This window comes from Eumetopias jubatus, unplaced genomic scaffold (assembly GCF_037043125.1).
Source record: "Eumetopias jubatus isolate StellerSeaLion01/CBP00866 unplaced genomic scaffold, mEumJub1_p1.0 scaffold_17, whole genome shotgun sequence".
Classification (NCBI taxonomy): Eukaryota; Metazoa; Chordata; class Mammalia; order Carnivora; family Otariidae; genus Eumetopias; species Eumetopias jubatus.
This window is the reverse complement of record NW_028274823.1, coordinates 17985370-17998748: the sequence shown is the minus strand read 5'-3', so window position 1 is coordinate 17998748 and position 13379 is coordinate 17985370. Positions and strand designations below refer to the sequence as shown.

General features: G+C 46.7%; 1 protein-coding gene across 21 annotated transcripts in view; it reads left to right on the top strand.

Moving 5' to 3' along the window:
• The window catches only part of TCF7L2 (transcription factor 7 like 2), a 196184-nt gene extending 183047 nt beyond the window's left edge, over positions 1-13137 (top strand). For 7 of the 21 annotated variants that reach the window (XM_088020201.1, XM_088020200.1, XM_088020199.1 and 4 more), the window contains 4 exons: positions 3361-3409; positions 3994-4044; positions 5308-5380; positions 10993-13137. In XM_088020201.1, coding sequence (XP_087876327.1) covers positions 3361-3409; positions 3994-4044; positions 5308-5380; positions 10993-11416 — 597 coding nt within the window. In that variant the 3' untranslated portion in view covers positions 11417-13137. Of the gene's footprint in view, positions 1-3360; positions 3410-3993; positions 4045-5307; positions 5381-6040; positions 6114-10992 lie in introns of all 21 variants that reach the window. The other 14 variants (XM_088020209.1, XM_088020208.1, XM_088020207.1 and 11 more) reach the window with 3 other exon arrangements.
• The last annotated feature ends 242 nt before the right edge of the window (positions 13138-13379 follow it).

Sequence of the window (13379 nt, the reverse complement as noted above, 5' to 3'; positions counted from 1 at the left end):
CAGCATGTGTGCCGTGGGGAAGCCTTTCTTCTGGAGCGGACAGGAAGACGATGAGAAAGTGAATGCTCTCCCACAGGCTTGCTGCTAACCTCCCCCCGCCCCCCACCGACCTCGAGGTGGAGATTTCCAGCAGCAGGCCAGCTCTGGGGCCTCTGCGTGCACAGCCATCTCATTTCAGGACACTCTTTTCCTGGTGTCGGGTCAGAAGCTCTTAGAGTTTACCTCCACCTTCTACCTGCTGTAGACCTAAGTCTTTGAGTGATCTAGAATGGTACCACAGAGAGGAATTCTGCTCCACTATAGATTATATCCCCAACAGACACGGGGGTTCACGGGAGGGCCTTCATGGACAGCTTTGCAGGATGTGTACCGCACAACTCTAGGGAGTGCCATTTACCCTATGGTCTATGTGTATGGTGCCCTCTGGAGTTGTGCAGGGGGAGATCTCCACAGAGATACAAGGCCAACTTTGTGATAGCTTCAAAAGAATGCTGCCATTGACTTGCCTGGGAGTCAGTTAGACAGGCATTGCCCCGGGCTTTTTGTGAAGTGCTTTCTAGGTTTTAGAAGGTCCACGAGGCACTTAAAGTGACTTTGGCTCAGCTTCACATTCAGGAGAAGCTCAGTATAATAGGGGAACCTCTGACAAGACTTGAGAGAAAGTTTAGAGGTAGATCGAGATTTAGGACTGAAGGAACTTTATCTCTTATACAGGGTACTTTCTGATTCCTGTCACCATGGCTCCTTACACATGAGTGTGAACACACACACGCGCTCCTCCCTCCCTTCTTCCCTCCCTTTTGTGCCCCAGGATACAGTCTGTGGAGCAAGGGTCAGAGTTCAAGGTCTTACGGGTTTGACTGTGGTGGAACTTGTCGGGTTTGGGGATTTTTCTTAGCTGACTCGACATAAGAGTTTCTGTACATTACTTTGGTCGTTGTAGAGTCCAAAAGGTTCTTCTGGGAAAAGTTTTCTGAGCTGACTTCATGCCTCTTTCATGTTCCTGCTTTTCCAGTCAAGTGGTAATGGAAGCCTTAGCAAAATAGAATTGAATAAAACAATCACCTTTGGGTTGTTGGACTTGGCACCTTCTGGGGGCACAGGAGAAAACAGTTTGGTCCCGTCCCGTAGTGCTGTCTAACCCCTGGCATTGTATTAGAACACTGTTGCCTTTCCAGCTCTTCCAGATTAGATAAAGGACACAAATCCTAAGCCATTGCTCATCTTGAATTCCCCACCCCCCACCTCCGTATTTAGGCTTTTTCTTCTGTTACATCTAAGAAGATAACGGGGTGGCTGTGCGCCCTTGAGACATATGTCCCTCTTCACTAAAGAATGTTTATTAAGCTTCTTCTTGTCTTTTTCTGATTAAAACATAGTCCCTGTCCTTTAGAAGCCTTCAGTTTAAATAAGCCTTTCCTCAGTCATGAACATCTCAGTTAGATATCCTAAACTGACAGCTTCCCATGGGGACTGGAACTTTCGACTTGCCTTTCAGAACATATTGAGGGCGATGGGAAATGGGTGAGCACTGTATTAAACCAGAGGGGACTGAGAATCTGTTGGGTGTGTGGATGCCAACACTGCCCAGAGTCACCACGGTTTTCTGTGCCCAGCTGAGTGTTCACTCAGGCTCCTAAATTGAAACTAGCCCCTCCTGCCTTTTCCAAGATGGCCAGGCAGCGCATTGCTGCTCCCCTAGGAGAGGCACAGACGTGAAGATGGGCTGCCAAGGCTCACAAGAAGGCCCCATGAGCTCCTTTTATTTTCTTATTTTTACCTTGTTTACCAGGGCCCGCCTGGGTGGCTCAGTCGGATAAGTGTCCGATTCCTGGTTTCCACTGAGGGCGTGATCTCAGAGTCGTGAGATCGAGCCCCACATTGGGCTCTGCGCTCAGCGGGGAGTCTGCTGGGAGATCCTCTCTCTTTCTGCCCCTTCTCCCACTCACACGCGTGCATGGTTAGGCACACTCTCTCCAATAAATAAATACAAAATCTTTAGATTGTTTATCGAGGAATATAGTATGTATCACAATGTTGCAAACTCAAGGCCAAGACAAACTTCCCAAATGGTATGGGCCCCAAGATCTGAGAGAAAAGAGGGGCTTTCTGAGACAGGTGGCTTGCAGCCCTTGGATGGAGCTAAAACCACGTCTTCTCCACCTTGAGGTTCTCCTTACAGGGCCTTATGGGTTGTCAAGTTGACCCCCGTCACTGTTGGTTTTTCCCTTCCGGAGTTGATGTCAACATACCATGGGAACTTTAGGCAGAGGCGATATTTAGATGTTCGGAAACAGATAGACATGTAGGCCAGTCCTTTTGTTTGTATCATTTCATACGTACCCAGCATCTGACCCCGATGGATAAGACCAGCACTGACAAGCTGAGAGAGAACTAGTTTCAGATCTGCGGGGATGCAGTCAGCTCTACAGAGCTCGTCTCTGTTCCCATGCCACATACCAGCCACAAGCAGACAGTAAAGGTACGAGGTTGGAGAATGTGAATGACCCCATGCGATCCATCCCCTGTAATCAATTAAAAACCTTCCTGGGAGAGCAAGGGATTAAATATGCAGGTCGCACAGCCTAGGAGGTAAGGGCTGTGGAGCCAAGACCTCCTGAGTTCCCATCCTGGCCCCAGCATTTGGAGCTGTGTGGTGTCAGGGAAGTCACATAACCCCTCTGTGCCTGAGTTTCCTCCTCTGTAGAATTGGAATGGTGATAGTCCCTGTTGTATAGGATTGTGTGAGGGAAAAACGCGTCAATATGCATGGCGCACCTAGAGTCATGCCTGGCGCATAGTATGTGCTCAGTAAATGTTAGCTGTTGTTACTAGTAAAGCCCCAGTTAAAGCTTTTGGTTTTTGATTGAGTAGGAGGGCCTTGTGGCCTTTAATAAGGAAGAGATTTGCATGGAGCAAGGCGGGGGGTGGCTTTCTTAGTCCACATGGCCATGTCCACAGTCATTTGACACTTGGCTCTGGGCTCTTGGGCCACTCCCAGCCCTGTCTCTCCACACCTCCCTAAATATTCCTTCATCAGTTCTCTTCTCCCCTTTGTGGAATCAGATGCTCTGGGTCAGGTTTGAGGATGGACAGAGGTGTGTGGGAAAAGAGGTCTTTCCTTCACCCCCTGCTGACCCCTTCTCTTCCCCTTGCTGAGTGTGTGCCCCTCTAGCTGAAGCACAACTGAAGGGCATTTGGATTAAAAGGGGGGGGTCAAAAACACCGTGGGAGCCATGGGTGTGGACGGAGACAGAGGAGTGCTCCCCCCCTCCAGCCTTCTCCTTTCCAGGTGAGCCCAGACGCCCTCCTCCCGTCTGTTTCCTGCAATAATTCCTCGTGTTTCATCTGTTCGTCTAGGGGAAGAAGAAGAAGAGGAAAAGGGACAAGCAGCCCGGAGAGACCAATGGTAAGTTAGACTAAGGAGGAAGGAGGAAGGAGCGGTACTATGAGGACCACTCTTTGACCTTAGATTTCTGTCTGGGGGAGGCAGGAGAAATTCAAGGCCAGGACATTGTGGGGGAACCCATCTTAGCCAGCCTTCTTGTGTATGCATTTTAATTAATTGCTTCATGACTGCCCTTTTGAAGCTAGTAACATTCATTGTTGCATGAAAAGCACATTGTAATTCTAGTGGAATGTGTTTTTAAATAACCGCAGAGCCTGTAACGGGAGGGTGGTAGGCATGCCTATGCGGGATTTATGCAGTCTGCTTATTTTGTCTACGTCTGTAGGGATGAGGAAGGGGCCGGGGGGGAGTAGGCGGGGTGTGTGTGAGTGTTTGATATTAACTGGGCTGTTCCTGAATGTTCTGATGCATGCCTTTACAGTGGTAAATTGCACCCAATTTAAATTAAGGAGGTTTGTCATTCTCTAGGAGAAATTAGAAATACTGCATAGGCAATATCAGAAGGTCCCCTTGGAGAAGGCCAGGCTTTTACAAACGACAACAAAAATTTTGAAGGCTTTGTATAATTTGTTCTTTTTTTTCAGAACACAGCGAATGTTTCCTAAATCCTTGCCTTTCACTTCCTCCGATTACAGGTGCTAATGTCATTTTGAGTCATTAAAATAGTCGATAAACTGTTTTTTTAATTTTTCTTGCCATTATAGTTTTATTAACATTAAACACGTATGACATTTGAACATCCTTTAAAATGACCATCTACACGGTTTCGTATGTTTCGGTAGATTTTTTTTTTTCAGTTGTTTTTGTTGTTTTTTTTTTTTTTAATTTGATTTAACTTTCGCTTTGTTTATTTATTTATTTATTTTTCCCATAACAGTTGTTTAAGCAGTGATGACAGTGACTTAGTGTTGAACTAACTGTGCAAATTGAATATGCAGTATTTCTTTAAAAGAGACTGGTTAAAAAAAAAAGAAGCAAAAACCAACCAAAATGGAAGGAATTCAGTAATAAACCTCCTTAATCTAATGGCATTTTCCGTTGCTCCCACTAAGTTTTCTCACGCAAGCATGCATTCGCAGTATGATTATTTTCTCCTTCGCTTTTTTTTATTTTAGTTTTTTTCTTCCTTTTGCTTTCCTGCTCCTAATTTGCAAATCCACTAGCATTTTACTGACTGTACCTGCTTAAAAGCTGCTATGAGCTTCTGACTAACCCTGACCAGCTCATTCACACTGCCTGTTCACCTTCATCTGTTCTTCTGTTAGTAGTCATGAAAATCGGTTAAAAAAAAAAAAAGAAAAGAAAAACATTTCAAAAGCTGCAATATCCCAGTACCACAACCCCCTTTTCTTTCTTTATTTCTTTCTGTTTTGTTTCATTTTGTTCTGTTTTTATTTGTAGTTTTTTTTTCTTTTTTAAACTGTTGTACTCTGAGAAGAAAAAAGCATGTTACAAACTTAATTCCCTCCTTCGCTTTATTTTCTTCTTTAAGAAAAACAAACTGAGAGAGCTAGAAAAAAAAAAAGAAAAGCAGAACCAAAAGAAGAAAAATATTATTTAAAAATTTAGTTTTTTCAGTATCTGACTTCCCTTTATCCACTCAAAACGAATCGGAGAGACAGTCCTTAAAGAAGGGATACTGCAGCTTTATTTGCAACAGCTAATTTCACCCGTTGAATAAGAATGTGATTTTTTTCCTTTTTTTTTTTTTTAATTAAAGAAAGTTAAAAAATCGAAAGTCAATATTTTGTAATTAGTAACCAGGTCATTGATTTATTCCCTTTTTTATTTTTATTTTTTTCTTATTTGTATCTTTCTCTCCCCCCCTCCCCCCCTCTCTCTCTCCCTCTCTCTCTCCCACGTCCTCCTCTGCTCGCATCTCTCTTGAACTCATTCAGACCTGAGCGCTCCTAAGAAATGCCGAGCGCGCTTTGGCCTTGATCAACAGAATAACTGGTGCGGCCCTTGCAGGTGTGTATAGATTTCCCAGATTCGCTGTGCTGGTCTGCAGCTGGTCTATTCGGTCCTTTCCCCCCTCCTTCTCTGGCCTGTTGCTTTGTAGCTCTGTGTGTGGATCTTAGGAGACATGAGGGTGCGGGACACTGCTCTGTGAGGGACGTGCTTGTTCTCCCCGCTGCTGCTAGCCAAAATGCCACTGTAAAACAGCATCATTCGTGCCTCCTCGGGTCAGCGACAGCCAACCCCAGCGCGCCCCCTCCCAGGGAACGTTGCCTGCCAGCCCCCTTCCTCCTGACCACCCAGGATGGGGCTCAGTGACATCCATCGTAACCCTGGCCTAGGTAGAAGCAAACAACAGCGTCACCTTTTCCCTTCCTCCTCTCTTCTATTTTTTAATTTATTTTTCCTTGTTGTTTTTTGGTTTCTGGTTGTTGTTTTTTGTTTTGTTTTGTTTTGTTTTGTTTTTTGGTGCGTGTTTTATCGTTTTGTTTTATTTATTTATTTTTTCTTTTGCCTCATAGAAGTCTTTTCCTTTCATGTCCTTGGTGAGGGAAGACGATCATAGAGAGCTGAGGTCATAGAGAAGACAAGTGAGCAGTAGCTGAGATTTCACATCCAACTGAGCATGACCCACCATTGTGTTGTATTTTTTGTGTTTACTTATGCTAACAGATGCAAATACTCCAAAGAAGTGTCGGGCACTGTTCGGGCTTGACCGACAGACTTTATGGTGCAAACCGTGCAGGTATATGACCACTGTGAGGCCTTTGGGAAAATCAAAGCACTCTGTCCTTCTGCTACCTTAGTGTGTTGATGTATTTTGACCTCGTTCCCATCCACTTCCCTACCGGCATCAATGACTAATGATCCTCATCCTTCAAAATTTCCTTGCTAATTTTATGCCGTATCCTCTCCCCACTTTCTCTTTCTCTCTTTCCCCCTTGCTCTTCCGAGTAACATATCCAGATCCCCGGTGGTAGGACGGAGACCACACCCTTAACAGACCAGGACGGGCACTTACCCTTTTGCTTTGCAAGCCAGCATCCTGGAACGGGCCCGGTCTGTGGCATATATGCTGAGCCTAGATAGAACCACCATTTCCAAAGGTTTGAATGAGCTAAAAAAAAAAAACTTGGCAGCAAGGGCCATTCCCACGTACTGGAGAGTCAAGACACTTGGAGAAGGGCTCTGGGGCAGGCGTTTTTTGGTTCTGTTCTGTTTTGTTTTTCTTTTATGTTGATAAACCACATGTCTCTGGACAGAGGAGCCCGGTTAGCTGACATTGTTTTACAGTGCTGAAAAGAAGCGTGGCATTGAACGGCATGCACCAGCTGAAGGGCTACAAGCAATGAGTCATGCAGTCCTGTACTGCAGCGTTGCTAGCCTGCGGAATTACACATATATATATTGCATATGTTTAGAGAGAGAGCGAGCGAGCGAGAGAGCATTGCTTCCAAAATGAACTAGAAGAGTCCAAATTGAACACCCGCGTTCCACGTGCAGGTTTCCATCCAACCTGTAATTTCAGGGAAGCCGTAGGTACTTCCTTCTTGGTGGAGGGATACCGACTCTTTCCTGTCTCATTTCCTTTCCTTTAATGACCACCTTTGGTTAAATTTGTTGTTTCTTTGTTCTGATACAAGCAGTCTTTGAATTTGGAATATTATGATGGTAGGTATCTCAACACCCCCAAACACACCTCCCTGTTTGTAGTGCCTCCCTGTCACGTGTCCCTCTCCTTCATGCCTTTGCCGTGTGTTCCGTGTTTAGACATTAGATCAGATGTCCATCCCATCATGTGCATGCCCACGAGTCTCCTGTGTCTCTTACCCTCCCCCTGGTGCCTTATGAGGGATTGGCCAAGTGCCTCAAGTTGGCCAGACGTTGAGGGGAGAGAGGGCCTGAGCATCTTTATTGAGGGAGAACTCAACAGACAGCCCTCTCTGCCCATTGAGTGAGGGTTCCAGGCCTGGAGAGATATCCTCCAGTCAGTTGTTCATTCTGTGAGATGGCCGTGTTCACGGAGGTGACAGATATCCTTTTGGCACAATCCCGGGGTCTTCTCTGTGCCACAGAAAAGAGTTTCATGAGGAGGTAGATGAAGAATGTTAGGGATTTAAGTAGGCCTACCCAGGGAGGACAGGTCTAGGCAGTGAGTTTGTGGCAGAATCTCCTCCATGCTGAGGAGGAAGATGATCAGCTGCAGAATACCATGGGGAAGGATTTCGCTAATCACAGGGCTCACTCCTGAGCAGGTTCCTCATGATCTCTAGAAATGTATGGCTGAGACCATTGTGGCCACCTCGCAATATGGTGTGTTGCCGGATTTGTGTCTATTTTATTTGTGTGTGTGGGTGGGGGGTGAGTGGTGGTTTATGAACGTCCCCCTTTTTTTTTGTTTCGGAAGCATTTGCTTCAAGTTAGACTTGACATTTTTTTTTTTTCCCCTGAAAGTTACCATTCCTAACATTGACGGGGACGGACGTCCCCTTCTCAGACACAGCCTGCACCTTGTTTAAAGCCAGGGTATGGGATCTGCCTCAGAGGCCAGAAGTTTCATGACATTTTTACAAAAAACAAGAGCAAAAACCAAAATCTTTGTAGCTGCTTCATAAGCACGATTTTCAAAAAGCACAGCTCTGAGGGGCCAGCTGTCAGCATGGCGGGCTCGTGTCCCTCATCATTCCTCAGCGTCCTTCCCACCTTGACACCATTAGAATGTTCCTGGTGGCCACTTTGCTTCTTCGGCGGGGGGGGTTGTTTCTCAGACCCTGAAAGCATCAGCAGATGCATTTTAGCTCACTGAAGGGTATAATTCCAAAACAGGATCAGGAAGAACCCTTAGTTTTCCTTTCAGAATAAATCCATGAGAAGCTAAAAGTGGAATTTTCAGGGGCCACCCCTTGGTTGGAAATGGAGCCTGGGAGGGGGAGGGTAAGCAGATGGGTTTTGCCCCTTTTTTCCTCAACTTTTCCTCTTTGCCAGGATTTGGCTTGGTGCTAAATCAATAGGACACAATGTGCTTTAAAAAGAAAGGCAAGCAGTTACACAATGAGGCATTTTCCAGCCCGTCAGGAGTGTGTGTTCCAACTGCCTTTTGCCCAGCCACCTGTTAGAAGGAGTGTCTTGCTGTCCTTCATAGTCTTCGTGTCCCGTGTTCAGAAGGCTCCCACTCATCCCCTCGAAGTGGAAACCTCCGTGTCATCAGGAGGGCGGGCGGGTAACGGAGCGGCACATGCGCTCCTAGCCAATCAGGACTCCTTGCTCGCTACAAAGGGTTTCTAATTTTATTTGACATTTGAGGACATTTTAACAAGATTCTGTTTTGAGCCCACCAAGTTGCTTTCCCATCTTTTTACTCTGCCCTAATATAGCATGGAATGCTGCTTGCCGTCACCCCCTGTTCTCTTGCTTCTCCTTTCCCCTCCCCTCCTCCCTCTCTCCTTTGTCCTTGTCACTCTCTCACTTTTGCTTATGCCCCGCCCCCATCCCCACCCCTCCCTTCTCCCCATTTTTTAAAATGCATGGACATCTTAGTTTTTTAAGCATGTTTTGATCTGCAGGCTAAGGTGGTTTAAAACTCGGAGAGGCTTAATTATGTATCTTGGTTTCTGGGATGGGAGCAGAACCCACAGTCTGTTTCAGTCTATCCCAGAGGAGAAAGGGAACCTTTCCAAATTGAAGGTGAGGGGGGCTGTCCTTGCACCCCTAGAGTTCCTTTCCACCCAGTGGGTAGTCGGGTAGACCCTGAGGCCTCCCCCTGGTGGGCCTCAGCCTCTGGGAGGCAGGGAAGGCCAAGCATGTTTCCTCCCACCCGCCCTCCTGCCATCTTGCTGAGTCCACGCCCCGCGCACGGAGGGGCATGAGCAGACACCTCTGGGGCACAGACCCAAGGAGGAACTCGTTACACCTCCTTCCTTTCAAAGGCCAGTGACATCTGACCCCAGGCAGCATCTTAAACTGCTTTCCAGGAATGGGAAGCCGGCCGGCGCTTACACAGTTGTTTTTAGACAGAGTCCCATCAGCCATGGTTTTACCTATGTTCAGGGCTCCTTAGGTCAGCACACTCCCTGTGTCTGCGTGATTTTTATTGCATGAGTCGGGTTGATTCCCAGGATCACCTTTCCTAGTAAATATCCTCCCCATCGGACTGGGATTAATAGGAGGAGAGGCTTTGAGGTCACATGCTCAATTTCTTGAATCGACTTCCCCAACCTTTGATGATGAGCAAGAGAGTCTCTGAAATTCTCATTCCTATTTCTTATGCAAACGGGAAATGTAGAGGGGAGATTCTGGTTTGGGTGCAGGGCAAACTTAGTCCTTCCGGCTTAAACACTGATCACCGTAACCCGACCCCACCAGTTCCGTGCCGTGATCTCCCACCCCCCCACCCCCGCACTTCTTCTTTGTCGTCACTTCCTTGTGACACGCTGCGCCCTCCATTCACGGCCTCGGCAGAGTGACCAGGACAGGGTGCCCCTCCAACCCATCCTCGCTGTCTCTCCTTCCAGCCTTCTCACTCTGGGGTGGGGGAGGGGAAGACCCCAAATCTTTAAAAAAAAAAAAATCAAGTTTGAATCATAATTTAATCCACAACCTGCAGGCCATACAACCAGTTATTCTTGTTCCTTTGGATCATTTTCTGTTTTTCTTATTCTTCCCCCTCCCCCACCTTTGTTTATCCTCTTCTACCTGTTTTTGGTGGTTTTTTTTTGTTTTTGTTTTCGTTTTATTTTTTGTTTTTGTTTTGTTTTTAAATTTCTTTTGTTTTATTTTTGTTTCCCCCCTTATCCCCTCCCCTTCTCACCTGATTCTGACCTCTCTTGATTTGGTGTGGTTCTTAACAGACAAAGCCCGAAAGCTCTCTGGGCGCCGGCAGCCTGGCGGTGGTGGTGGTGGCGGTGGTGGTGGCGGTGGTGGCGGTGGTGGCGGTGGCGGTGGTGGCGGTGGTGGTGGCGGTCGCGGCGGCGGTGGCGTTGGTGGTGGCGGCCGCGGCGGCGGCGGTGTGGGTGTGAAAACCTCTAAGCCCCTTGTTAGCACTGCCTTCAGCTCTGTGGGTGGGCTCAACAGTCAGCATTTTGAGAATTTCATACGGACAGGCGGCGCCTGGGGAAGGAGCTCCCTTTCTCTTACACACACACACACACACACACACACGCACGCACACACGCACGCACGCACGCATGCCACTGGGAGTAGGGTGCTAGCGGCGGGAATGCAGGGGAGATGTGATGGGCAAGCCAGGGAGTGTCTAAGCCGAAAGAGAACACACTTCGCAGTTGATCTCGGCGTGGACGCAGCCACTTTGCGGCAAACAGGCGCTGCCTCCTGCAGTTGGCTCCCTGGTACCGGGGCTGGACTGGGGTCGCGGGCGTGTAGCGGGGCCGGGTTGGGCGGGGGGAGCAGGTAGGTAGGGGGCTGGGCCTCAACTCCCACGCCGTGGTTCGGCCCGGCAGCCTTAGATGGGGCGGGGGGGCACAGCCAAGTGAGCGCGGCCCCCTGGCCACGGGGCGTGCGGGCTCTGGGGGCAGAGGGGACTTCAGCGCGCCTCTGAGCAGTAGGTAACTCTCTCCCTCGGCATCTCTGCCCTTTATTCACAGATAACTCTCTCCCCCTGTTTCTAGGAGAAAAAAAAAGTGCGTTCGCTACATACAAGGTGAAGGCAGCTGCCTCAGTCCACCCTCTTCAGATGGAAGCTTACTAGACTCGCCTCCTCCCTCCCCCAACCTGCTAGGCTCCCCCCCCCAAGACGCCAAGTCACAGACTGAGCAGACCCAGCCTCTCTCGCTGACCCTGAAGCCCGACCCCCTGGCCCACCTGTCCATGATGCCTCCGCCGCCCGCCCTCCTGCTTGCCGAGGCCGCCCCCGGCAAGGCCCCCGCCCTCTGTCCCAACGGGGCCCTGGACCTGCCTCCCGCCGCTTTGCAGCCGCCCGTCATGCCCTCGTCCTCTCTCGCACAGCCGTCGACATCTTCCTTACATTCCCACAGCTCTCTGGCCGGGACCCAGCCCCAGCCGCTGTCCCTCGTGACCAAGTCTTTAGAATAGCTTTAGCTTCGTCAGCCACCCCCACTTTGGTTTGCGTAGTGTTGCGGTTTTCTTCGCTTTTCTTTGTACCCCCCCACCCCCACCCCCTTGGAAAGGTTTTGTTTTGTACTCTTTTAATTTTGTGCCACGTGGCTACATTAGTTGATGTTTATGGAGTTCATTGGTCAATATTTGACCCATTCTTATTTCAATTTCTCCTTTTAAATATGTAGATGAGAGAAGAACCTCATGATTCTACCAAAATTTTTATCAACAGCTGTTTAAAGTCTTTGTAGCGTTTAAAAAATATATATATATACATAACTGTTATGTAGTTCGGATAGCTTAGTTTTAAAAGACTGATTAAAAAACAAAAAGGAAAAAAAAAGAAGCAATTTTGAAGCAGCCCTCCAGAAGGAGTTGGTTCTGTATTATTTGTATTAAATACGAGCTTGCGAACCAATCATTTTACATCTGGTTTTTAAACCATAAGGGCACAACGAATGCAGTGCCATATTCCTTTTTTTTTTCTCTGTGTGAAACAACTTTAATTGTGATGTTACTTGTTATTGTTTAAATGTACAGAAACAAAGGGTTAAATGTGTTAATATACCTTGTTCCATGGTGTTGTTCTTTTTTGGGGGGGGGTTCTACTCAACAATTAATGGAATCACAACGCTGTTGGACCAGTAGTATTTATTGCTTTAGAGATTGCTCGTCGAACCTGTACGTTGTCCCTTTTAAGATATGTTTTCCTTTTTCTTGAAACTGTATAAAGTTTTTTTTCCCTTAGCATAAGCATCTTATATATAACAACTCATTTGTACAAGGTTTTTAAGTTTATATATAAAATGTGTATATATATTTTTTTGTTTCTCTTTTTGACTTTTTTTTTTTTTTGGCTGTATGAAACCCAGATGCCGCCAAATGGACATTACTAGTTGCATTAAAGGATCAGTAGCATTAACAAAAGTTGCTTTAAAAGCCATTATGTAAACCAAGACTTGAAAATTAGCGAGGGAATTTTAGTGACGCCGTGTAAGCAGCAGCGGGAACCACCCTGTTTCCCCTTCGAACTCAGAGTCGGCAGCTCTGTACCCTTAGGACACGGCCTGACTGTGTGCAAAACTTTATGTGCCAAAATTCTCAGTGACTTTAGCTTTCTCCCTCTTTTTGATGCTGTAATTTTTGTTCATCATGTTTTGCTGTGATGTTACATAGGTAGATTTGTATGTAGTTTTAATGTCACCTATAACAAGATGTGTTTGGTAGCAGATTGTCCAGAAAGCATTTTAAATGAAGAGGTATAAACCCTTAGGGGCCAAAAATTCTGTATATTAGATTACTCTTAAAGGAAAAACCAGCTGCCGCTTTTATGTACACGTATGACATACAAGGAGGTGGCAAACTTTACAAATAAAAAAAAAAAACCTAGGCATGTTGATGTTGCAAAATGCTGTATAAAGCTGAAACCTGTTCATTCAGTGCCATTGTAGTTGACATGAAGCGATTGTAAAACTGTCTCCAATTTTTCTCTGGTTTATTAAAATGCTAACTATAACATTTTTTGTGAATACTTTGAATGTTTCCTAACAGTTGTGATGTTACTGTTCCGTTTTATGCTCTTATTCCAATTTCATTTTTAATGGTTTGGAAGCCATTTTTGTAATGAATAAATGTTCATGCTGTACAGTATCTGTAGCATGCCGTTCTGGATTAATAAAAGCAACTTAGTATGTGCAGATCAAGGCTGGTCACTTGTTTCTGTGATTTGGATTTTCTGCCTTGGGGGAAGCCGTACCCGCCTCCTTGCGAGAGGACCGTCCTCCGGAGCTGGAACTTAAGACCAGACCACAGGGTTGGTATGGGCGGTGGGTTGGGACTTGGATATCCAAAAGTGGTCTTGCACTCTTTTCGTGGGTGGTTTCTGTGTGTTTTTTTCTTTCTCTCATTCTCGACGCCTGTTGGGCACACCTGTGTACCG